Here is a 27101-nt window from a genome sequence, read left to right as displayed (position 1 = left end):
GCACAGAAGAGGTGGTTGCCAAAGACTGTACTGCCTTGTGCCTTCCCACTGGGAACTTCCCACTGTTGCACTGCAGCCACAGGCTACTGTGTGGCCAAATCTGACTGATAGGGAGCTAACTCAGCACCTCTGTGGCTTCCACGCTGCTAGCTTAGCATTTATTCCACATGGTGGGAGGGAGCAGGGAAGTGGAATTCTTACTTATCTACAACCATGAAGAACACAAGGAGGAGATCTGTGATGTGGGAGGCCTTGTAGGGTGAAGTCATACCTCTCCCCCAGCCTGCAGGTTCCCTCAGCCTGCCAGAAGCCATTACCCTTCTTGCCAGTCAAGAAACACTCAGCAGCTCTGGAGAACAGCCCAGAGCACCACAGAGATGGAAAAATCCCCCCCACCCTCAATGACTGTAGGCAAGAAGAGCTGCTGGACTACTTCAGGCACTATAGACCCTAGGTTTCACTTCTGCTCATTCCTGGAAAGTTGCAGTTGTTCTTGTCTTCTTTTATGAGCCTGATCCTACCATTTCTTCATCTTTAGAGCAATCCTTGTCTTTTTTCCTTCCTTACTACTGAGTCCTCCTCCTGCTTGTAGGTAGGAGAGCTCTAGGCCTGATCCATGGCTAGTATGAAGTGCAAATGCTGTGTATCAGCTGTCTGTATCCCAAAAGCTGCCTCCGTCAGGCCACCTCAGCAGATGGGCAAGGTACAACTGAGAGCAGGGACTGTGCCAAGGACTGTGGAACCCAAAGAGCCACTATGTCAGTGCAAGCTTGTTAAATCCATTAGGGCAACCAGCGTGGGCATGCGGGAATTCTCCACTAGCAGATAATACTGTGTTGGGGGTGCACAGATGGAGGGGCAAGCATAAAACACTGAGCAAGAGCAGAGGTAGAAACATGAAATCAGTCACTGCCATCAGTTCACTGGAAAGGAAGAGTTGGCACTGCCATGCACTTGTTTGCAGCCAAGTATAATTCTTGGAATTGGCTTGTGTATCCAGATCAAGTTTTATTTGTTAGCAAGCAATGAGTAACTCCAGGAGAGATCAAACTGCTGAGAAGTTTCAATTGCTTACTAGTCTGGATGATCACAGTTGCCTATTTAAACATAATAAAACATTTGCCAAAGTACTCAATTTTCCTGTTTGCAAATGTCTGCTTGGGACAAGGCAGCACCAGCAGATTTGTGCCCATTGACTAATTTATGTGTCTAACACCACTGTCACACAAGTTAATGCAGAATGGATTAAGAAGCTCAGACAGGGAATCTTTTCTACAAAGGATTGCACCAAATCACCATGAAGTCATATTGAAGTATTTAGCCTTTAAAAACCAGTTCTCACAAAAATGACAATCGTACCCTTTACTTATTACAGTTTATTACACAGACTTCTTTCAGCACAATTCCTTCTGTACAGGCCACAGGCTCATGAAAAAGCATCTCTCACTAAAGATTACAATGCTTAAGCAAATGTGTGACCCTTCCCACTGCAGTCAGTCTCCCCAGTGCTTCATGGACACCCTCACACTCTCACACCTCCAACTTCTTTGTTATGGGAGCACCAACCAGTGCAGGTTTCTGCTGCCTGAAGCTGCCTCACAAATCTTTAGTTCCCAGCCTGTGCCTCTCCAGACCTCTGCTCTGTACTGGGAGCAGTTGGGCAACAGGGTGCTTCAGAAAGCATTCTTCAGTGGAGCACAGCCAAGACATTTTTCATTAATGCCTTACTTTTCTGGTCTTTGTACCCCATGTGACCTGGATTTGCATTTTGCTTGCCTCAGGATAAAAAAAAAAGAGCATTGATATGTGCTACAGCAGCTGCAAAATTATAGTCACTACAGAGGTCATGCAACAGAGCCAGGACTTGCAACAGGCAGCATCTTTCATTCAAATAACTGATCTAGCAACAGTGCTTTCAGTGTTTGCAGCTTACAGGCATGCAAATCCTTCTTCTGGCCAAATCAAAATTAAATTTCAAATTAACTGCAGATTTAGGGTGACTTCACAGAGCTTTAATTTAAGATGTTCAACCAGACAATTTGAGGAGCCTGGTTTATGTACCAGCCATTTGTAACGAGTGTAAACTACAACTTGCTTATTAGTATCTGCATCACCTGGCTCATCCAGCTTTTCAGCCCCTGTGCTTCCCTTAACCAGGAGAGATGTCTGGCTTGTTGTATAATGATTAATGAGGAAAAAGATGAAACAATGCTTCTACTTCATTTTAGAGGAGACAAGAGAACAATAGCTGAGCCAGTTTTAAGGAGAGAAAGCACTTCGGGCAGGTTCCATTCAACCAGATGCAAATGGAGCCTAAAATGCCAGTGACAGGGGTTCCCAAATTACCCAGCACCACCCTTCTGAGATAAGGAACTACAAAGGAATGCAACCAGACACTGTGGTTTCAGGTGAAGTGGGTGGGCTAGTTCAGAGGTGTTTTTCCCCCTCAGATGACTCATTCCCTCACCAGAGCCTGCATTCCCCAAGGTATAACCAGAGCCATTTTCCCAAGTGGCATATAACACTTCTTTTATAGGTACTACTCTTGAAGTCTTGTCATAAGGTCAAGAGCTTTCAGATGACCAGGAGATCTCTTGATGGCACCTTCCTTTTATGTTGCTGTTGAGCTAAGTTTTAAATCCTTCCTCAGGACACTGACCCACCAATTTTATGAGCAGAACAACTCTGGAACTTTATTAAACTGTCAAAACACTTGTGTCCTGCTCCCCAGTGCTCTTTCCTCAGGATAGGGTGGGTGGGGCAGCACCTGAGGAAAAACAACAGAAACCAGAAAAAAACATCTTCAGGATGTTTAAGCCAAAAGAAACCATGAAAATGTCATCATGGAACCTACCCGGAGATTTAAAACAATGTATATCAGATAAAGCAGCCAAGGCGAGGCAGATACCCAGCTCCAAGTCTGATGAGAAAGCAATGGAAGGCAGGGAGGGTCTGCCCAACCTAAAACAAAAGAAGAATCCCAGAGAAAGGGCAGGGCAAGGTGGATCCAGGAGGCTGTCCCAGACAGAAGAAGCCTACTGGAAAAAGAAAGTTTATCTGGAAGCTGCATACACAGAGGCAGGGAAATTAATGAGCAAATATGTGAGGCTGCTTCTACAGCCACGTGGTCACACAAATTTATGCAAGCTCTCTGCAGAGGGGTGAACTTGAGGACCAGAAACAGTCATGCACATCCACTATTTTCAAACAACTTACCCAACTGCTATGTAAGATTTTCTTTCAGAAGTCTGTGCTTGCAGTCACTTCAATCTTCCTGCCACATCCCACTAGATGCACTCACTTGGTTAGGAGCAGAGCCTGACAGCAGTTATCCCAGAATAATCTCTGCAAGAGGTAAATACCATGGAGTTTCACCTCAGGAGTGGGAAATGTGTTCAGCCATGAAGCTGCTGTAAAAGGAAGGTTCAGAAGCAGCAGTAGCAAGGCATCTCTCATGAAACCAGAGCCCAGAAGTCTGTGTGTCTTCACTTCTTCCTAAGGAAGCTGCATTGAGGCACACCATTGTTTTCCATCTCTGCCCTTCCCCGGTATTTTTCCCTTGCATGCCAAGCTCCCTGGTTGTGCAAGCAGCTTTTGTTCCTTAATTCGCATCACAAGCTTATTCTCTTAATAGATGTGTCAATTCCCTGCAGTGTTAAACCTTCACAAGTTCTGGGATCATCCAAATTCCCAAGATGAGAATGAGTGGTTTCGCTGGATTATCTTGGCAGCTCGCAGAGGCAGGCTTTGGTTCCCTCCCAGGTATCACATCCACACCACGAGTCTGCAGTACAGCCTGCACATCCAGGCCAGGTCATCAGAGCAACCCCATCAAAATCAAGGGAATGTTTCAGGCTTACATTTAATAGCCAAACATTTGTCAATTTCTCCTTCAATCGTTTGGGATTCATGGTGCAAAGAAAACATTCCACAAGTGATACACACAAGTTGTAACTGAGAAACATTTCTTTTAGCACAGAAACATAAATGCAGAGATGATGGTGCTCAGAACCACTGTGCAGCCCCTTTAGCCCTTGGCCCATGTTACCATCAACAAGTAAGCACACAGTTATTTGATAAGACTCTACAAATAGTAGCTGTTTCCAAATTAACGGGGACACCAATCTCCTTCCTTGGCCCTGTCTTTCCCACATCCCAGCCACAAGCAGACTGTATGTGGAGAGGGAATTAGAAGCCACCAGTCAGAAAGTCACAACAAGGAAGTCTGTTGCTGGTATTTGTTGCAAGATGCCTTTAGGGAAGAAGAAATCCTGGTCCTGAATAACAACAAACGCTGGTACATAAGGGCCAATGTTTACTGCTTCTTCCTAGTGCTGATTTTTCTTTCCTTCTGTCTGCACCTTTACTGCCTTTTCTGCTTTTTTTTTACCTCCTGCTTGCTTTTCAGCTGAGGGATTTGGGCTCCATTTCACCCAAGCTTTCTTTAGCTACAGTTCCAGCCTGCCTGGGGCCACCTGCTCAGTCACTCCAGTCCTTAAGCCAGCCCACAAGGGTGTTGTTGGCTGCTCATCTTTGACTCACTCTGCTGCTGCCAGAGCCATCACAGGCAGGAGGGTCACTGCTGCCTGCAACACCCACACTGCAAATCCCACCCTTCTTGAAGGCTGCCAGCTGTAGAGCCAGTCAGAGCAGGAGGGATGCAATGGGATCAGCTGTGCAGCTAGCCCAGCACCTCTCCCTCCACCTTCTCATTCTTCCTTCTTCCCTGCTCTAGCCCAGGGAGCAGCTCCTCTGTGCCAGTGAGGTACCTCACAGCACCGGCCTGTGGGAGCAGGGGGAACTACAGCAGAAGGTCGGGTAAAACCCACGTGAAGCCAACATGAGCCCAGGAACCCAGGGCTGGCCCCGCTCTGTCCTCTGCACGCAGGCTGGTGGGAGTTCAGCTGCGCAGAAGAGGGATCAGACAGAAAGCCCGGCTACAGCTCTTCCTCTGTAACTCACTTTGTCCGACCAGGGAAAACCAGCCATACTACAGCATAAGCAAATACATTGAAAAGGAAGGCCAGGGCAGCAAATGGTCTGTTACATTTGCTCAGCTAGGCAGAAACAAAAGCCAGGCTTGCACTATTTCCTATACACAGCAAATTAGTGCTCAGCGACTCTTTTTTGGGAGGCTGAAGGGGAAGGGTTTTCCTGGATACTTAACTTGTTAAAGTATTGCCAAATCGGCAGAAATAATTTACTCCTGATGGACACAGTACTGATGAGTTTTACAACCTGCCAGACACAGAGGGTAAAGCCCTGAATAAATCACAACAAATGAAAATATTGTTAGCAGTTTCATAATTTAATGAAAAAGTACTTGTAAAAAGGGGACATCTGAAAAAGACCGAGTCCATCTTGGAAAATTGAATATATATATATTTATATATATAAAACAAAATGCAAAAACACAACAAAAAATTGACAAATAAGGTTAAGAGGTAATACTTCAAACAGTTAGCCACTGAACGCACAATAAAAACTAGCAAATGCACTTTGGGGACAATACTTGAGAACTACATAACCAAGGGCTCCTTCATATGTCTATTAAAATCATGTAAAAATTAGCAAAACCATTGCCCAGACTGGAAACAACTGAATTGATAACCCCAGAAGAGCAGAAACGCTGAGTTTTGCTGAAGCACCATTTTCCCTCTCTTCTGTCATATGCTTCCAGCCACAAAATAACATGAACACTTTGCTGACCTCCCAGATAAGTGTTCCTAATAAAAGCTTCATAAAATTTCATGGCCAGTGAGAGAGGATTACTAATAAATATTGAAGGAGAACTAAGAGAATCAGAACCAGAATACAAATGAACAGACATTTGTTTACTTATTCTGAATGACCCATGGCTTAGAACACAAAGCATTTCCCATAAAAATAAAATATGTGGAAACCTAAATTGCTACTGCATATTTACATCAAATAATTTTGAAGATACAGCTCTAGAAAGATCAATTACACAAATATACATAAAATCAAGAAGTAAAAAAAAAAAAAATAAAAAAAAAATTAAGATGCATGAAGCAAACAGAGCAGATTGGCCAAGTATACTTTTTAAAAAATGATTTCACTTCTGAAGAGTCCTCCAGCCCCTGACCTGCTAGTCCTATTGCAACTAGGGAGATTTCAAAGTTTACAACAAATCTTAAAATGTCGTTGCCATTTCCCAACCTAAAAGCAATAAATTAAAACTATGAAGCGAAACCGAGCTGCTGTTCAGATCCTGCATAGTCATCTTCACGCTGTGAGGGAACACCTTTTTGTTTGTAGACAAAACTGAGCCCTCAACAGAGCTGTACAACGTGCCCTACATAACCTGTGGTTCGTTTCAGCCAGTGATGTGGGGACAGAGGATGTTGTGTGTTTATGAAATGTACAGCATTTCAGACAAAAATAGTGCAGTAGCTTTGCTGATCAACACAACACCATCTGTAAAACAAGAAGTTAGTTTGCATTCAAACAGAAATCCCCTGTCTTTGAAACAAACAGAAAGGGATTAATTCCCTTCCCTTCTCGATTCCTCAGTCAGTACTGGCTGAAATATAATCACTATTTAACAACTGCTGATTTTAAAGGACATACAAAAACGTGTTAGACTGGGAAACAGCAACTGATCTAGAGGTTGAAAAGCAGCAAAATAAAATAGTAGATTTTCAGGAATTAAAAAAAAACCGTCTTTAATTAAACCATCATAGTCTAAATGATGACTGGCTAAAATTTTACAGACCTAGATGCCAGAAGACTCCTATGCCTGTGTTCAGGCAGCTAGGGTTGAAAATTTGCACCTGAAAAAAAATTCAGCTAAAATTATTTCTAATTCAGCTGACTTTAAAAATACCAGGTAAAAACACCTCTGGATATGAAATCTCAGTTTCAAGAGGAACCTGGCATCACCGGTGATTGCTTAAATGTAAGTGTCAAATAGCATTTTTCTTTGAAGTAGTACATCTACTTTTGTAAACACTATCCACAAAATTAGCCATCTGTACTTGTTAGCTGGGTAAAATATGTACAAGTGCATCCCACAACAAGCATCTATGTACAGAGATTAAAAAAACTGAAGTACTAGAAGTTGTATATTTACAAAATAAGCGAATTATTGTGAAGAGAAACACAACCTTCAGCAAAAGCAGGGAATGGGGGGCACGTCTAGAGGTCAGCGAGTTTGGCAGCGCCAGCGACGCCTGCTTCCACCCTCCGCAGGGAGCCTGCAAATGCCACTGCAGTTCAAAGCCTCCTGCAGAAGGGGATCAGCACTTAGTAGTCACTTTGGGCCTGATCCAGCAGAGCACACCAGCATGTGCCCGGATAGCTGAGCACAAACATTCCCGGGGGAAACCAGCAGGACTTTTCACGTGCTTAACTTCCTAACACATCCGCAAGTGCATTGCTGGATCAAAGCCACACTGCAGGTGTCATAACAACGCAGTTTCAGTGTCTCCGTTTGCAGTCTCTTGCAACACCTTACAGCAATGCAAGGACTTCTTCTAAACCTGTCCACCACCACCAGACTGCCTCCACATGAACACAGTGCCTTGCACTTAAGCTGGGAAGGGGGAAGCGGTTTCCTGAATTTTTGCACAATTAACCACTTTGTGCTCTCCCAGATGTTACCCTCTGATAAAACACGCAATTTCCACGACTTTGTGGATAACTGAGCTAACCTTGCAAAGACTGCAAACCAATTCACAGTTGAACAAAACTACTCTGATTTCTCTCCCCTCCCCCATCCCCTACTGCAGCTCTTCCTAAATAGGTCCTAGACTATTTTCTGGAACCTTTTGATGCTGAGCTTTGCACTGGTACACCGGAATACATAAAGGCTGAATTACCCCGTGGGGGCTTCTAATCACCTCTGTACCGAACTGTGAGATATCATATTCTTTTTGTTTCTATTGTGACAGTCTCTTCCAAAGTCCTTACTAGGGCTTTCTCTCTCTGAGCTACTTCGTCGTAACCTCACTTGTTCTTTGTTTTCATCACTTTCTGCTTCAGAGTCACTCAGCTCTAAGTCAGGACAGTAGCCATCGTTGTCCTGGTATGGAGCACCTTCAAGCGTCTGCTTGCTCCACAAGCGATCTTTTGTTGCAAGTCTTCTCGTTGGCTTTTCACAGCACCGGAGATCTTCCGTGGTCCTCACCAGACTGTTGGTAGCCTCTTTAAAGGACCGGCTGAAATGTTCTATGGTGGATTTGCGGAATCCACTCTGGCTGGCCAAGTGAGCTGTGAGCACGGACTCTTGTTCGTAGGATGTCTGGCTGGAGCTGTCTCTCTGGCTAACATCTCCTGCCCTGCCCATCAGACCATTGGATTTGGACACCAGCCTTGAGTTCTCCTGCTGCAGCCGCCCGTTCCCAATGGAAGACTGTCCATGCAGAGCAGCCTGGAGCGCTAAAGGCTTCCCGGAAGGCTGGCCCCGGTGAAACTCCATCAGCTGCGTGGGGCCAGAATCCTTTGCCTCGCTCCGCGGTTTGCCGATCCCTGCCAGCAGCCCATTACTTCTGCTGTCGTGCTGATACCTGGCATAAGATTTTGCTTTAATTTCAAATGATTCCTTTGACATTGGCACACTCCGTTTGCTGTAAACAGTGCTGTTGTTGTCAGGAGAAAGCGGTCTGTTGCCAGGCTTCAGCGAGTTATTTTTGCAGTCTCCCAGTGCTGATTTGGGCATTTTTAACTTCAGGGTGATCCTGGGAGGTGGGTAGAACAGTGTGTTCTCTAGTGCACTTGTCAGGGTATGGCCTACAGGAGAAAGAGGTGAAGAAGCAGAAGAAAAAGAAAAAAGGCTTTTTTAAAAAGCGTAATTTCTTTTGCCATCTGTTACAAGTTTTATAGTCCATTATATGGTCATGCAACAGTAAGAAGCATTTGCAAATAATTAGTGTGAAATTATTTTAGGACACAAAGGAGAAGCTAGGATAACCAAACTGTTCCAAATTATCCACCGTTGTGGAATTTAGGTAAGCATTTAAATATTTCCATTAAAAACAACAATGTGCCCTTTTTACAGTGCTTTAAGCCAGTGAATTGAACCAGTTTTGAGATATGACTGAAGTTGTTCCAACAAAGCTGTAAAAAAGGTTCATATTCAGTTTTGGATGAAGAAAAAACAATGCTTCAAACTGAGTTTCAATTTGGACTTAGTTCAACTCTCTGCTTTGTATTATAAAATTCTCTAAGCTTTACAAGTTTTTTTACCTCAACATACGAGTTGTTTGTGGTAATACATGCATACAGCGCCCACTGCAAGTATCAAGCTATTATAATAAGTATTTAAAAACCACTTGTATTTGTAAAGATATTAAATAAACTTAGTAGACATTTCTAATAAAATGCATTTACACAAAAGCAAGGAGCTTCAGAGTGCCACTGCTTCCATGAAGTACTAGTCTGATCTAAAACAGTTTAAAAAAAAACCCTCATCAGTACTAATGAAACCTATCCATGTTTCAGGGGCAGAAAAAAAAGCAGGAAGATTTCACCCTAAACCAGTGAAGTATGTATCTTGAAAGACCAGAGAGATTTTAATTTCACACAAAAATATAGCTGCCTTTCCTATTTAAAAAAAAAATCCCAGTAACTACACTGGTATGCATATGCTTTTCCTCTTTCCAAATGCTGTGTTCCTTATTTTAAAAACTTGCTGTAAATGCAAAGGGCAGAGTGGGGTTTGGCACCTCAGCATTCCCAAAGAGTTACCAGTCCCTATTAATACCCAGAGTACTTAAATTCTTTTGGGAAGAAGGAGAGCAAATGCAGATGGCAAGTAAGAAATCTGTGCTGCTCATGACGTGCACAAGGCACATGAGAACAGCAGCAATTCCCATCAGTCACTCTCTCTTGCCTGAAGGAACCAACTGGTGACAGCAAGCAAAAAAGCCTTCTCAGCTGGAGAAACAACCAGCAGGGTGGAGCTTGCTGTGGGGAACCAGTGCCACACACTAGCAGCCCAACAGTGCAAAAACCAGCAGCTCATCTCTGCTATCTGGATGCCACAGTGATAAGCAATAGGCATATACCAGAAACAGCCATAACATAAAGAAATATTCAAATAAATATTTTAAGCAATTATAGAGTTCTGTGCTGCTACTTTGATTGACTATGTACTTGAAGAAAATTCTTAAAGGCATTTTTACATGTTAAAAGCACTAACCAGGAACATAAAGAGAATACACTGCTTTAGTTTAAATACAGGCAGGATTTATAAATATTTTACATTTATATGATTACCTGCAGCAATTTCCTGATTAATGAGTTGGACTTGCAAGTTGAAGACCTGTTCATGTACTTTACTGTGGGACAGCTTCAGTTTCTCTCTCCTGCTTACCATGTAGCAGAGATTTCTTACCTATGGAGGAATAACAGGAGACTTAAAAGGCAATAAGAAAATAAATCCAGACATAGTTTACAAATTGTATCAACAACGTTACTTGCAAAATCCCTTGGTAAAGTTCTTGTGAATATTACTGAATGTACCTAACTATTAAAAAAATGTTCAGCCTGGAAAAGAGAAGGCTCTGGAGAGACCTCACTGCAGTTTTTCCTTATATGAAAAGGGATTGTAAAAAAGACACAGAGACCAGAGCCTCTAGAGACAGAAAACGAGGTAATGTTTTTGAACTGAAGGAGAGTAAGTTTACACTGGGTATAAGGAAGACATTGTTTACAGTGAGATACTGCAACAGGTTGCCCAGAGAAGTTGAGGAGGCCCCATCCCTGAAGTGCGGATGGGGCTTTGAGTAACATGGTCTCATGAAAGGGGTCCCTGTCCATGGCAGGAGTGTTGGAACTAGAGGGTCTTTAAGGTCCCTTCCAACCCAAACCATTCTGATTCAGTTCCACATAATTCTACTTGTTTGAGTTAATAGCAACATTTCCACCTAAGGCAAAAGAGTAAGAAGAGACACTGGAAGTTCTTGATAAACACCTAAAAGTGCTTTCAAAACACAGAAACAGCGTAGGCGCTGGTTGAAAAGTATCTGCCAAATAAACTTTCCCTAGCACTCAGTTCCATCAGTTCAGAACTGGAATCTCTTTACCTAGAAACAAAATTCCAAGATTGCCAAATTTATATTTATCCCAAGATACGATAGAATAGAAAATCTTGTGGCACAAGAAGTTCAGAAACTTGGAAACAGGCATTTCAAATTATGAATTCCCTCCACTCAGAATAAGTACATAAATTTCAATATTTGGTGCAAACCAAACATTTATCAAACATAAAGCTTGACATGGTCTCTTGAAAAATAAAAAAACCCACCCCCAAATACCAACCCTCCATCTGAGGCATGTTATGGGTTTTATATTTTTTTTTAAAGTACACTTCTATATCTAAAGCAGTCCTGGAAAAGATCTGAGATTGATTATGATAGATTAAAGACAACAGTTATAATGATAAGTACAAATCTTGGCTCCAACAATCTTCCTGTATCTTCATGTTGTTCTCTCCCCAGTATTGTTTCCCCTTTTATACAACCCCATTACCTCTCTTCTGCGTTTACTTCCCCTCTCCTCATCACATCTATTTTATTTTATTACCTTTTTACATTCACTACCTACCTCTAAGCACTTGGAAATTGCAGGTAACCCCTACCCAACAGGCCAACCTAACAGGCAGCCTCCAAGTGGTAACAAGCCTTACTCTTATTTTTTGTTTAATAAAAGTAACATTTTTTCTCATTTCATCTGTATCACTTATTACTTCTACAGTGGGTCAAATAAATTTCTTCATTTTTAAAACATTTACTCAACTGAAGCTGAAGTCACAGAGTCGATTACCAAATATGTCCATTGTGCATAGAAATATGCATCTTAAAACACGTAAAGGAATAACCTCTAAGCAAGTCAGGAAGCTCTGCTTTCACCTTGGATCTTTCACTGGACTGAGAGAGGCAGCTCCTGAAAGTCTCTGCGGCAGGCAGTGCAGCATATCAAAAGATTGCAGTTCAAGGCCTTACTTTATTTTTAAAATTATTATTTTTTAAATTATCTCATTTTGCTTTCCCCATTCTCACTTTCATCCACAAAGAAAGACCTTGCTCACCTGCAAATAGTTTTTCAGAACTTTACAAGTTAATTCTTACCCTCTCTAGGTCCTGCCTTAAATGCATGAACATCCTCATGCGAGTATGAATGCTATCTTCTTTTGGCTGCACCAAGCCATTTTCTTCATCCTCCTTGGGAGGAAACAATGGTTTGTTAAAGTTACTTTTTCGCTTTAATTTCCAGTAATTGTAGATAAAGTCTACAGCAAGTTTAGGAAGGCCCAGCTCTGCTGCAACATCCTCCACTTTTACTAGTGAGTAAAACTCTTCTTCCAGCTCTCGGAGTTTTTGGGCTCGCAGGCTCGTTTTCTCACTCTCTGTTTGCTTCTGCTCTGGCACGCTCTTGGGGTGCTCCTCAACATCAGGCAGCGAATTCTGTTTGTTCTTGCTGTGCTTTAGACAGTACGACTTGAACTTGACTTCATCCCCATCATCCAGGATAGTTTTCATCTCTAAGCTATGCTCAAAGGCACAGGTGACATGAAAGGCAGTGATGCAGCTTTTCACGGAGCACTGCAGACAAAACAAAACAAAAAGCCTCAATTACTAATTCCTCAACTACTAACAGGAGCACCAAACTAGAAAAAAAGGACATAACTACCTCAACTACATGAAAAGCCATCCCTACCAAAACCAATTTCCTACACATTCTTAAAAATATTGATCCCTCTCAAGTCGGTATTACCCAATGTAGTATTTTCTTGTTTGCAGAGTGTTCAGTGGAAGTTTTCTGTTCATCTTTGATACACTACATAGTAGTGTGTATCAGACTTATTCAAAAGATGGCAACCCAGACTAATTCTTCTGTCTAGTCAACTAATTTGATAGCAAATGGCTATGAACCAGACATCTATACAACAGTCATCTCCATTGTAAAGCATCTCTGAACACAGGAAGAACAAAATGCAAAACCAAAACTGCCCTTCTGACAAATTCACCCCTGCAGAGTCACTATGGGACAAGGACATACATACCTGAATGCAAGCACCAGTTTTCAGTTTGCATAAACTACACACTAGAGCCCATCGACTTGGTGGAATGTGAGACACCTTTGTGATTGGCTCCATCCTTTCTGGGCAAGCAATACTAACCTGTAAAGAAAAAGAGCAGTGCAGAAAACAGTTATCAAAGGGAAAATAAACCCAAAACCCATGCTCTCCATTTATATCAGAAGAAAGCCATCCATCCATTTCTCTTGCAGCAAGATCTCCATGTACTCGTACTTCTCAGAAAGGGACTCCAAAAGATCCCACATGCAGACAATAGTGTGGAATACTATCAGTTTAACCTGGTGACTCAAAGTTGCAATTATTCAAAACATTTGAGGCACCTACAGCATGCCCTTATTATGAACCAATGTCCTGATTCCAGCCAGGACAGGGTTAATTTTTGCAGTAGCCAAGAGGGAGCATGGCTAGGACGCAGAGGTTATTCTGTACAGCTCACATCATTTTCTGAGAGTGGGGGGAAGGGCTCTCTTCTGGTCAGTAAGTGTGATGTGAAGCCAGTGGTCAGGTAGCACTGGCTCCGTTACCGATATTGTAGCTCTTACAGTTCATTTTTCTTTGTTTTTCTTATTTCACTTGCTGCTTCCAGTAAATTCTTCTTTTCTTGATCCATGATCCTTACCATTTGTGCCTCCAAATCCCCTCTCCAGACTGCTATAAGGGAGGGGGGAGTGGTGCATGGTTTGAAGTGCTTCAGTGGGAACACTAAATTGGGGAATACCATTCCTAAACCACTATCAGTTGAGAGACTGCAGTAAGTGTCACTCTAAGTTTATTTCCATTCCCTTGTGGTTTTGTTTTTGGTTTTTTTTTCCTCTCTGTGCTGCTTTTACAGGTCTAACTTTAAAAAAATGCCAAAATACAAGCCCCCCAGAACAAAACAGGAACACATTCCTGAAAAGTTCCTTCTATAAAATCCCTAGATCTGCTACAGTATCTACTTCTGTCAACTCAATATTTGGGACAGAACCAGATCTCAGTCAGCAGCCAGGAAAAGCCTTGCTTCCTACCTCTGCCTCTCCACTGAGCACTCCCACTGCAAGAGATAATCCTAATACACTTTCCTAACTATGGACTGTATCAAATATAATTTAAGAAAAAAACCCAACAAACTTCTCTTATTACAAAGCAGGATATATTGTCTTGTGTTAGTTTTCACAGACTTAGTCTGGATGATAAATTTGTATCTAGTAGACTAGATTATAGATATTTCTAAAAGAAAGGAAAAAAAAACCCCATATATAGACAGAATAGCTTTTCCTATTCTTTGTTATATTAACTTCCACATATCCATTGTGATAGAAGTTTCTCAGTTGCCTGTTCTCTATACAGGGAAATGAGGACTTTCCTCATGATGATTTAGAAATGAAAACAGATATAAATATATCTGTAGACATCCCTAAGCCCCTCCTCACAGGATTTATCCAAGCACAGAAACAAAAACTTGGCCAGCTCTGAATGACTAACATGCAGAACTGGGCCAGTTTGAGAATGGCACATGGCAGAATATTTCAGTGGGATAACTGTCCCAAAAACACCAGCCTCCAAAAGCTTCAATTTTGACACTTCTCCAACACTTTTTGAATTCAGCAGTTGTGTGCCTTGGAGGGCTACCTGGCTGAACCAAAACCACGATGCTGATACTGTGCTGATACTCCACACTTCCTAAAAACTATTCAGCTGAATAGAGCAGACCTGTATTTCCTGTGGTGGGAGTATGGGCTTCTTCTCAAAGGGGTCAAACCTAAGAATTTGAAGAAAGGAGGTTCCTAGGTCATGCTCTGTGGCACTATGAGGCCAGAAGAAAGATGATGGCTAAAACAGCAGTTAAGGCTGAGATTTGAACAATTATTTTGTTTTTCTAGAAAACTTTAAGAGCATTATGTTACAGTAATTTTCATAGATTAAATCTACAGTAAGAGACACCCAGGAAAATCTGGGTTGGATGAATTAGCTTAACATGCGATAATTAAACTGGCAACTTTACAAGAGCTGGTAGACAAAGCTGAATTTTTTAGCTTCCCTTTGGAGGTACATCATCAATCACTTGATGCACGTATTCATTTTAAAACCTGTTTAATCCCTATGGATGAAAAGCTTTCCTTCAGCAGACCTCCTCAGTGAGGTGGACTTAGCCAAAGATAGCAGTGCTAAGTCACAGCTGCTATGCTCAGAATATTTTTGCTACTCTCTCCTTATCATGCATTGCTTTAAGTAGGTGGAAAGAACAGCTTTGCAAGAGATTACTCAGTTCATCATTTCCACATTAGAAAAAAAAAGATGACCAATAGTTCATGAATTAATGACATAAATGGACTCAAATAAGATAATGTTTCTTACAGTACTTTCCTCTCTGATCTGCCAAGTGCAAGCCCACATCTTCTGGAATATACTGAGTGCATGGCATTTCGCAAAGTCTTCATTAGGAAGACACTGAGATGCTTCAGAAAGTTCAGGTTTTAAAGAAGAACAGTCAGGCAATCCATGATGCACTCACGAGACAGACATGGCTAACAATTTAACCTCTTGTGGCCTTCCTATAAATTGGTGGAAAAGTGACAAGACTGTCCTTGGAATGCCTGAGTAGCTCAACAAAATCATGGTCAGTGTTCTTCAGTATCACCAAATGTAGCTCTTTTGCTTCCAAAATGGAAGAAACTTTCATGAACCTAACTTGACCATGCTCAGAACAGCTGGTTACAAGTTGCACAGGTATTTCTGTACAAAGATTGATTGTTACCACTACACTGAGAGACAAGACTTCCCTTAAGAATTAAGGGATTGTATCAATGTGTCAGGTTGTTTATATTCTTTTCAAAAAGAAATCAGAATCTACAATGACTTTTTTCTGGAGACTGAGTAATATCAGCTTTCCACTGGGCTTTCCAGCAGGAGTTGGGAATTGACACAGACCTTTTCCCTGTCCCTTTCTGTCCCCTTAAATATTCTCCCTGCTCCTTCCCCAGAGGAGACTCATAAGGCCAGGAAACATTTATATTGGAAATGCTGTTCATTCAGCTTGTAATGCTGACTGTTGATATTACCCCACTTTGTAAAAGCACAAAGAGGCACTTACAGAGTCAGGTGCAATTTATTTACACTGGCCATGTGCCACCTGCATGTTTCTGCAGAGAGGAGTCAAGGCAAAGTCCGTTTGAACTTTGCTGCTCACAAGGGATCCAGAGAGCAGAAGCCAACCTTTTCATCCCCCAAGAACTCCCATTCCAAGACAGAAATGATCCATCTGCCATAACATGTAGTCATTTTCTCCATTTCTTCACTTTGCATCAGGTTACATCTTGACTGCTATACTCTGAAGAAGTTCTAGGAGTAGGAGAGAGTGAAGACAGTGGGTTGTTGAAGCCTATTATCATGTTATGCACATGATCAACCACCCTGCTGTCCTATTCTTCCCTGCTAACTGTGCCACCAGCAGCTGCTCCAGTACACAAGGATCTGCATCAGTGGTTGGGAAGGGCAGCCCAGTGGCTTGAGCACAGCCACTCACAACAGCTGCTCAGGACAGTAAATTTTATCTTTCCTCTACAGCCAGGGGGGTGTTATCACTTTCTGCTTCAGCTAACGCCACATTGACTGGCAGAGGACATATCTATAATAGGTTATCTAAGGAAGAGAAACACCTTGAATTTCAAAACACTCAATACAGGTTTTCTAGTATCAGCATTTCCTTTTTTGATTTTTTTTTAATTTAGAAGTACACCTTTTAAAAAAACATGAAATAGACCACATATTTACACTAAAGCAAAGTAAAGGCAGAAGAAAAAGAGGATATAAACCAATGAGTACTCTTTGGAAAGTAAAAACCTTCAATCATCCCAAATCAGTCAAGGGAGTGAAAAGAAAGCCTTTAAACAGCATTAACTCCCAAGGAAGGCAGGGAAGCAGAAAGATTTCAAGACAGTGCTGAATTAATTAATGCAGGAGAATACCTGGCACAATTGACTGCAACAATGCTAGACTACACTTGGTGACTCATGAAGGCTCTCTGAACTTTTTGCCACAAGACAGAAATGTTTATAGCCCCTTCCTCCCTGCTTGCTGCCTTGCTTCACTTTGTTAGGGCCTCAGGAGGAGGAAAGAGGAAATACCAGTGACTTTATAATTAATGTTTCTTTTAGGGAGTTCCAGCATGCTAGTACCTTGGAGGAAAACACAGATACATGAGAATACACATTCTCCCCTAAAGCATCCATCCCTGGGTCTTCAAACTCTTTCTTGCCCCCTGCAGCACATAAGGCCCCTCCAAACAGGAACTGACCTGCCACGTTAGTAGAGATTTACAAAGAGTTTTCCTGGCTTCTCTGGTAACTGAATTGTTTTACCTGTGACTACACACAAGCCCAAGAGAATGGATCCAAGAGGCATTTCCCATGCCTAGAGGCACATACCACCTCTTCACTATGCCTGACACACATGGCATTGGCGTGGAGAGGAGGTGTCCAAAACCTGGAATCACTGAATGGGCTGTGGAAACAGCTGGATTCAAGCTCTCCCACCCTGGGTGTCCCCCTGTAGCTTCTCTTCCCCAGCCAGAGGGAGCTGGGCAGGCATAAAACCAGGGTGTGCTTCCTGCCCAGCCATCACCACCTACCCAAACCTCACTGTTCCTTTTCTGTTGATGAGAACAGCAAGGCAACCACATGCAGAATGGACTGCTATTCAGCTCAGAGCCAGGAAAGCTTCCAAGCAAGACACTTCATAAGTACAAGAGGACAAGTGATTTAAAAAAAAAGTATTTTTTTGTTTTTTCTCAACTCCTCTCCCCTTGAAGGTGAAAGCAATGACAGAAACTACAAGTAGGCCTGAAAGGAAAAGTGCAACTACAAAGATAGTCTCCTTAAGAAGCAGGTATATGTGCCTGAGACAACTAAGAATTACACATTATATCCAGTTGCTAAGTCAAAATAAACCAAACCAAAATCTTAACATCTTCTTCAAAGCTGTGCACACATCAGACCTGTCTGCACTTGGGAGCAGAAAATTCAGAAAATACTGTATGCTTGATTTTATGGTGCTGACAGATCTGGCTACTGTCTCACATTAAACCACCCACCATAACGGAATTGTGACTCTTACCAGAAATAAAACATAAATATCCCAAGTGCAAAATTAAACACAAACTCCATCTATACCTAAGTGAACTTTCTGTTTTACAGAACCACACTGTGATGCTAAACTTGATTCAAAATGGAGGAGGAAGTGTAAAACTTCATTATGAAACTCTCCATATATGTTATGCACAGATATATCAAAAAAGCCTTTACTTATAAAGTGTGTATAACATGGAAATAAAAATTCTCATCTCCCCACTATTCAGAAAAATTCTAATTCAAATAAACTTAAAGTACAAATTACAGCATGCATCCTATGGATATAAAGCAGTGCAGGCGACCTTTAAGCAAACAAACAAACATAGCTCTGAAAAAAGTGGAGGTATTCATGCAAATTACACAGGTATCCAAGCACACAAATTCATAAAAAAATATGAGACAGTGAAGCTGCAGTTGTAAGATACAGCTTCTATCAGTTGCCCTTTCTAGCAGGTCACAGATACCATAATGACACCAAGAAGTGATTGCTGATTAAATGGAGGTGACAAAGTGACTCATTAGTAGAGTACAATCTGGACTCTCTCCCCCACTTCACAGACTGAGCAGCCCTACCAAAATAAAGCCCAGTAGTATGTCAAAGACCTTAAATCATGAGAACGCAAAAAGGCAGAGGATGGAACAAGAAGAGGAAGACAGGCAAGAACTTAGGGTTTTACCTCTGGAATCCAAAGAGCACAGCTGACATGTGCCCACTTGGTCCCTGTCCTGGTAGCTTTCATGGCACCTCCTCTTTTAGGACACAGGAGGCACTGAGGATGTATTCCCAGGACACAGGTGCGACACAGCCAGCTCCCTTCAGGTACTTTTAAGATTCCATAGCAAGCCTTGAAGAAAAACAGGTATTGGAATCATTATGCTGAAATTATTTCACACACAGGCATTCATATTCACACAGAGCAAAGCTTTCAAAAAGTAAAGGCACAATCTGGCCTTCACTTAATCTGTGATTTCTTTACCTTGAAATGAGTCAATTAATCAAAGGAGAAACAGCCTCAAAAACAATAATTTCTACATCTGTTTATAAAACATATTCACTGTGACTGCACAACAGCACTGGTGTTACAAACCTTTACCTTTGCCTTTAGTGACTTTTAAATTTCTGAAGTAAACAGCATGGATATTTCTTTAAATTAGCTTCTGTATCTAATACTTCCTAGAATCACCATTTCCTACTGCTAAAAATGTAATACTCTAACATAATTCTATTTAGGGATAGAGATATGAGCTCTATCTGTTTAACTGAAAATCATTTCCTGCAATGTTTGTGGTTACAGTTCTGTGAACTTTTTTTCTTTAAATATTTATATAATACTGCAACAAAAATTACAGCATACACTGAAAGTATAAGATGCTGGGTTTTACACTTATTTCCCAAGTATTGCACTTAACCACATGGAAAATTAAAAATTTCTTAAGTTTTGCTAGGTTTGAGAATTAAAATAAAAAAGGAAAATAAATAGTTTAGTTTCCAATTCAAATTCCTTGTGGTTCTTAACGGAGCCAGTGGTGGATCCTGATGTACATACACAACTCCCCTACCTCCATGAAGCTGAGCTATCTGAAATCACTGGCTGCCACCAAGGTCTAACTTCACTCAACCACTCCAAATAAAAGTTTTATCAAAAGGGTGGATATCACAGGAAATCTGATGATTTCTAACATCATCTCTAGTAATGATAACATTAAAAGACTCAAAAGAACAGGATCAGTAGTTGTAACCATTCTTTCAGACTAAATTTAGTATAAGATTCCCATACTTGCCTTCCCAGACTTTTGCTTGTAAGATTTCAGTATTTAATATTAAACAATATCATAAAACACTGCACATTTATGTCAAGCTTGTAGGGAGGGGGACTTCCTTGAATTAAATGCAGCAAGACTGACTAACCTAAATGGGTTTTTTTGATGTTACAACTCCTGTAAAAGCCCAACAGGGGGAGCTGCAATCCAAATTTTACGAGTGTTCTTTTCCTCCTCTGTGGCATATTCCCACCTGAATTCTTTCTGTTACTAGAGCAGAAGTGGCATTAAATCTAAGATCATATCTAGGGTGTTGGAAATGGACTGAACCTATTTTCTAATTTTAACTGATGAGCAAAAGATGCCTAGACTACTAAAACAGCAATTTCACAACATGTCTGAGCCAGCACAACAGGGTACCACGAAGCAGTAATTTTCTCACACTCCTCCTCCCCTCCAGCTCCAAACTTGTGATGACAAACAGACCTGAGGCTACTTGTTGAACCAAAGCTGATCCAGATTAAAAATGAAACAAGTTGTTGCTATAGTTAGGATTTGCTCTAGCCCAGACACACTCTCCAGTTTGTTTCAGGAAGATCCAGCACAGGGAAGAGTGAGGGGCAAGGAGGCAGCAGACCATCAACTCAAGCTCAGTCGTCAGGAAACAACCATGAGCCTTTGACTGCAAATCCATCATTACTCCTTAACAGGCCCAAGCAAGGAGTGAAGCAGGCAGCCCAGCTGCCAGCCATATTCCTGTCACTGCCACCTTACTGCCAACTCAGGCTCACAGGCTGCTTCACACGGGGACTCAGGTCAGGAAAGCAGCCAGGCTGGAAGCCAGCCCACTGTGAGCGAGGAGGTGACAGGTCTTTTTTCAGACAGATATGTTTTCCAAATATTACTTGCAGTCAGTACAAAAATGCATTAAAAAAAAAAAAAGAACTTTCTTGGTCTCTTTGCAATTTGTAGCAAAACTCCCTTCCAGAATAGGATGCACAGAACCAAGGATTCATACCCCTTTTCAAATTATAAGGATACCTTTACCTGACTATACTGAGCTCAGGCAGCGTAAAGTCTTGACTACATCTGAAACACTATAAACATGAGCACCATTCAGACTGAGACTGGTTTTTGCAGGTGCTAATGGCTTCTGAAAAAGATCACTCTATTAAGTGCCTACATATGGTTCCAGATGGCTAAATTTGGACAGTCTATGTCTGACTACATAAGTAGTCAGTAAAAAAAAAAAAAAGCTCTGAACCAAATGATCTTTAGATTTGTCACAAACAGGCAAGCCAGTATTTCCTGTCCCATTTATCTTCAAAAGCAGATTTAGTAATAGGGGGAACAATTATTTACAGTCACAGAGGAAATACTTGCATGTCCCAAAAACATACTTTGCATTCCTGCTAGACTGTAGCTGTCCACTTATTAACAATGCTAGGTGACTTAATCTACTGTAATTGTTATAGTCTGAAAATCCACCTCAGTATCGCACCATCTTTCATATGTAGAAAACCGCCAAGTCCTCCACTTAGTGTTTAACATCCGTTCAAATTCCACATTTGCCTGGGTAAACAAACCACAGGAGAGTGTCACTGTTTCTGCAGGCACTAACCTGATGGACACAAATGTTACACTTGTCACAGAACACCATGTCATTGCCATCCTCGCTGTCCGGGGACCGGCACACGTCACAGATGACGTCCTCATCATACTCGATGCCCAGCCCTTCCTCGGTCTCGATGGCGTGATTCATGTTCTCATGGCAGTGCCGCTCCAGCACTTCAATTGTCTTCTCCATCGTGTTCTCATCCAGGAGCCCACAGCCTACAACACAGAAAGGGAAGGGCAATTAGAGGACAGTCAGATGCTTCTGAGTCAGAGAAGCTGGAAAAGAAAAAAGACAACTTCTAGCAACTAATGCAGTAGACACAGCATCTAAAAATAAAATAAAAATAGACAAGATTTTTCACTCACCGACTAATTATAACATTGTTTTATAAATACAAGCAGAACTACTACTTGAGTAAAAATTTTACACAAACCACAAGGTTGCATCTGGAAGAAAACACTGCAGCATAAAAGACAGCAATTGCTGTAACTGCTGGCTGCTCTCACATAACCCTTCCTGCACCTCCATAATTTTACTAAACACTAATGAATCACTAAAAATCGCACACTGTGTTATTCTGAAGACTAATGCCCTAGGAAACAAGGGAAGAATACTTCATATCTTATAAAGAAAGTTGCACCACCCAGTACCTCTAAGTCCATTGTGATGATGTGATCAAAACATGATTAAGAAAAATGGTTTTAGTTTTCTGATGTTTTTTAAAAAATAAAATAGCAGATAAATATACCGTTGCAATCCATACTATCTGTTCATGTGTACACTACACATGCTATATGTACTCACCACTAATCAAACTTAGCATAAGCAGGACCACTTTAAAAGTATTTGTTATGAGATTGGCCCTCAGCTTGCAGTTTCAGGACATGCACTGCATTAGAAACCCCATGATGTTCACAGCTACAAGACATCTCCACATTGCATCTCATCACAATCCTTGCTCAAAAATGATCATGATGTTCACAGCTTACAATTTACTCAGGCCTTCAAATGTTGGGATATTCACATAACATTAATTGCAGAGGCTAATATTTTAACTAAGGCTACTAATTGTGATTCCTTGTTACAAACAATAAACAGGGAGAGTTAAAGTGTTCTCTTTGCTCTCTTCCATGCCCTAATACTTTCTCATTGCCTGAATTAAATGAATTAGCGAATCATTCAGGTGGGAAGGGTCCTACAGAGGGCTTCAGCCTCTGCCTGGGCTCCAAGCAGAGTCAATAGGAAATCCAAAAAGGCTGTTGCTCAAGAGATACATGTAGTTTTATCTTGAAAATCTCCATGGATGGAGATCTGCCCCCTTGAAAAGCTAACAGCTTTTGCTCACAGCATTCCTGCCTGGGAAGTTATTTTCCTTGCTTCTACTTACATGCATCCTTTGGCACTGGAGCTCATTCATGAACTCCCTACTTCACCAAACCAGTCTCCCAACACATCTAATAATTTTCCTGAATGTATAATTGGAACTTTCTTGTGCTTGGAGGACAGTTCTCTTGAAGTCCTGCTAGCTCTCTTCAGTAATTCCACCTTTCAGAACTGCCTCCCAGATCCCACCAAGTTACCTAAGTAGAAATGTGCTGTTCTGAAGCCCAGGACCAGAAAAACTACTTCCCCTCCTCACTCCCCTCTGGATCTCAGTCACCACTATTTCACTGCTGTTACAGACAACACTGCCATTGATTATCATTTCTCTATAGGTACTTCTTATTTTATTAGCAGCAAATGCAGGAGATGCCAACCTGTCCTTCCTAAAGGACCTACAATCACCCATGGAAGAATACTAGCCACACAGGCTATTCCACCACAATTCAGTTATCCCAGTGGTAATTCCAATATTATTTTCCATAGCTCACTCCTGCTCATAGACCTCTATACCCACAACTTGCATGGCAAAAGAAAGTTTACTTAGCTGATTTTGAATGGGCTAACATGTGTGAAACTTAATTACTCTTTTGAGAACCCAGCATGCAAGTTCCTCAGAACTCTGAATTTGTAGATATGTTCCAAGTTCAAGAAATGGAAACATCTGCTTTCCCTACATAAAATCTTAAACTTTTGAAGTCCTAAAATTAATTCCACCTGATGAAGGCTTTTTCTCTCCTGCCTTAGCCTGCAGAAGTTGCAGATGATTTTGGACATCAAGAAATGTTTAGGTACAACAGATAAAATACAAAATATTAACAGATCAAGAAAGTAATTACTTTTTCAGCTCCTGTTTCTCTTAGCATTTCCATTCAATTCTCATTCAGCAATCTTTCAGAGACCTTGCACAGCAGACTACTCAACAGCAAAAAACTCAAACAGCAAAAATTAAGTGCAGCTTTTAAAATGAGAACATGTTGTGGAATTACCCATTTCTGTAAGCTCTTCATTTAGCTCCTGGAGCCAGAAGATGTCCATGTCATCCAAATCATAGCGACACATCGATTCTGCTAGTTCCAAAATGTTGATGTAACCTGGTTCTGTGGGCTCTTGGCTGGAACAGTGGATGTATTTCCTGGGTCGTGTATACAGTACTTCTTTTACCTTTTCTGCTACAACCCTATGAGTGAAAAGAAAAAAAACATACTTACAGCTTTTTAAGACCCATCCTTGAAAGACATAAAATATTTGCTATAAGTGCAAAGAAAGCTGGGGTTTCACAGATTTTAAACCACCCAGTAAGTATAGTCAGCCTAGGGAGACAGGATTCTCGAAATGTCATTTTTTCACCCAAAATGTTCCAAGGTTTACTACACATACAGAACCCTATTTAAAATGTAAGCCTATCCATATGACTTCAATTTAACAAATGCTACTGGTATGAAAAAGCAACTGTTTCTGAAACCCACAGAAAGTATTATGCACAAAACCAATACAATCTTTGTCCTATATTCTTCCTAAATGATATAAGGAAATCTTGCCAACTGATGTCTTGAAAACACCAGCTTTTTCATGAAAGCTTACTGTAGTGATTCTACTGTAATGTCTGTGTGCGTGGGGGAAAAATCCTTGCTCTCCATTTGGGATACTCAGTCAACCCTTATTTTGTAAATGACACCTTATCCACATTACAAATACATTATTTTTGTTATGCAAAAAACATTCTGATGCCAAGCAAAAATGTAAAGGGGAAAAGTCATCCAAGAAGCAACAGAGAAAAAGATTTGTGTTCCTTCTGTTGTTTCTTTCTGTTGTTTCTTTCAAGTATTTTCAGAGATAAAACTCTGTGTTTAGTTGGTTTGATTTTGGAATGGAAAGAATAATCTGAACTAGACAAAGTTCAATCTTTCTCTGAATTCAATGCAAAAAGCCCTACGTGTGGAAGGAAGCCAGAGAGATGCAGAATGGAACAGTGCCATGCATGAGCAGCTCTAGATGCTTTCTGGAGCTCACCCTCCACAGGACAAGGAAAAGATAAAAACTCTAGAAAATAAGGCAGCAAAGAAGGAGGAGGCAGCTGTCAAGCTGTATTCCATCTAATTCTAACTGGACAACGTGGATTATCAATGTCAGCACAAACAATGTCCTTCTGCCATTCTTCATACCCCTTTACCCTGCTCACTTTTTCCTCTAATTCCCTTGTGAGCTTTTCTTTTTTCTGGTCCAATATTTCCCTCTAATATAATACTGCTGGTATGAGCTGCAATATACTTATTTTTAATAACTTGGTAGTGACAACAGCATCAGTGGAAATTAAATTATGCTGACACAGCACTTTCACCAGACAATTCATTTATCTTCATCTTGAAGAGCACGCCAGCATTAACGTTTCTTTGTTGAAACATGCTTTGTTTCCACCAGGAAAGGCTGCAGGACTACAGTGCTATGTTTCCCTAGCCTAAACACAGTGTGAGAGAACAGAAGATTCTTTATCTATCTTCAGAATCTGAGATCACTGAACTTCTATAATGTTAAATAGCCAACTGTGGTGAGAGAAGGTAGAAAAGGTTAAAATATTGAGAATAACCAAAATTAGATTATATAAACAAATGAGTCATTTTATCAGGTATCAGTGATTACTGCATGCCTAGTGCTCTATATCACCATGCAGTGTAGGGAAACTTTTCAAGTAATATGCATAAGATATGAGTTTATTTTTAATTTATTCAACTCCCCATGCTGAAATAAAAAACAGCTTTTAATCCATAGCACCATGTGACAGAGGAAAAAAGATCTCTTTAAACTCACAATGTAGGCACTGTAACAGCGTGCAGACAGAATGAGATCTGGACTGAAGCACCACAGAAATGTTTTCCAAATTGGCACTTGTGTGGTTTAAGAACATGTCTAAAGGCTGCTACACTGAAGATTTAAACATACCAACAGAGAAAATCTGACTGCGCTTAGACAACTTGGTTTTGAGAGATCATCTTCTCTGAGTTGCCATTTTGTAGACATGATCCACGTCTGACCAGCAATACCTGAGAGAAGGCTGCGGAATAGTTTCTGGACTGGCTGGAACCTGAACCCCTTTCTCCCATTCTTGTTTCCACGTGTCTGCAAAGACGTAATACTCATCAGGGTTGACATGGTGAGAGTCTGGGAGTTTCATGGCACTAATGAGATCCTTGCGGAACACCTGCAGGAAACACAGAGTGCGAACATGGATTTGAGAGAGAGCATTGTGTTCAAGAATGTGGCAGGTATTTTTCTTATTTACACTGAAACAGTGCATATGCATTGACAATTTTTTTAAGAGTATCAACACAAATCAATTTGAAACTACCTAGATTATTAATTTTTAGTGTATTAGGTACAGTATGATAAGAAGTTTACACTAATTCAAAACCATGCTGCTGCCCAAAGGCTAACCAGAAGGAAGAAGTTTTTTACACGTAACCAGAGCGAGGAGAAAAGAAGCCTGCATCTGATTCAAGACTCCTCACCATATTTTCAATCAGTTTATTTTTATTGTCAGCCTGTAGGTTGTACCCTAACTTAGACTCAAGGTAGGATACCCTTTTCTTTCACTCAGTTCAGCTACTTTAAACTGTCATATTCATCATGGGCTACAAACAGTTGCCATGGCAAAACTGATGGATAGGCACTTGCTCATTTATTAAAACCACTTGAAGTTTTATTGGTTGGGATCTCTGAGATCAAAGATGAACAGCAGCCTTTGCTGGAACACAAGACCTGTGTTGCTCTGTGTGTAAGCAGTGATGGACAAAATCCAGCCTCAGCATCTTTCAGCAAACCTATACCATGAAACATCACCCTCATACAAAGCAAACCATAGCAGCAGATCTTCAGCCATAACACTTGGCTCCAGAGAGTAAAGTTTTTACAAGCATGTAAACATGAGAATATTGAGAATAACCAATTATCAGTCATCTCAAAGCTTACTTAATGTCAATATCTGTCAACTACAGGTGTGTACAATTTAAATAAAGGGCACATTTATCCTCTGTGGGCTTTTTCCTCCACTGCTTCACTGCACCCGCTTAATGTTCAGTAAAGCAAAACAGTAACTGTGACTCGGTTTTAGGGAGACATTGCAACTAATTAACTGTATTATTGTAATAAGAAATCAAATCCTCAAAGGGCCATA

At 41.1% G+C, this 27101-nt stretch overlaps 1 protein-coding gene across 1 annotated transcript in view; it reads right to left on the bottom strand.

Annotated features, from left to right (window-relative positions):
• Positions 1–5292: 5292 nt before the first annotated feature.
• Positions 5293–27101, bottom strand: part of JADE3 (jade family PHD finger 3) — a 64303-nt gene continuing 42494 nt past the window's right edge. Inside the window, exons 5-12 of the mRNA XM_030963219.1 lie at positions 25972–26129; positions 23920–24110; positions 21554–21765; positions 18849–19016; positions 13028–13144; positions 12093–12566; positions 10240–10357; positions 5293–8751 (exon numbers count right to left, since the gene is read on the bottom strand). Coding sequence (XP_030819079.1) covers positions 7859–8751; positions 10240–10357; positions 12093–12566; positions 13028–13144; positions 18849–19016; positions 21554–21765; positions 23920–24110; positions 25972–26129 — 2331 coding nt within the window. The 3' untranslated portion in view covers positions 5293–7858. The remainder of the gene's footprint in view (positions 8752–10239; positions 10358–12092; positions 12567–13027; positions 13145–18848; positions 19017–21553; positions 21766–23919; positions 24111–25971; positions 26130–27101) is intronic.

Source organism: Camarhynchus parvulus, chromosome 1, assembly GCF_901933205.1.
Source record: "Camarhynchus parvulus chromosome 1, STF_HiC, whole genome shotgun sequence".
Taxonomy (NCBI): Eukaryota; Metazoa; Chordata; class Aves; order Passeriformes; family Thraupidae; genus Camarhynchus; species Camarhynchus parvulus.
The sequence above is the reverse complement of the archived record's forward strand: the minus strand, read 5'-3'. Positions and strand labels throughout refer to the sequence as shown.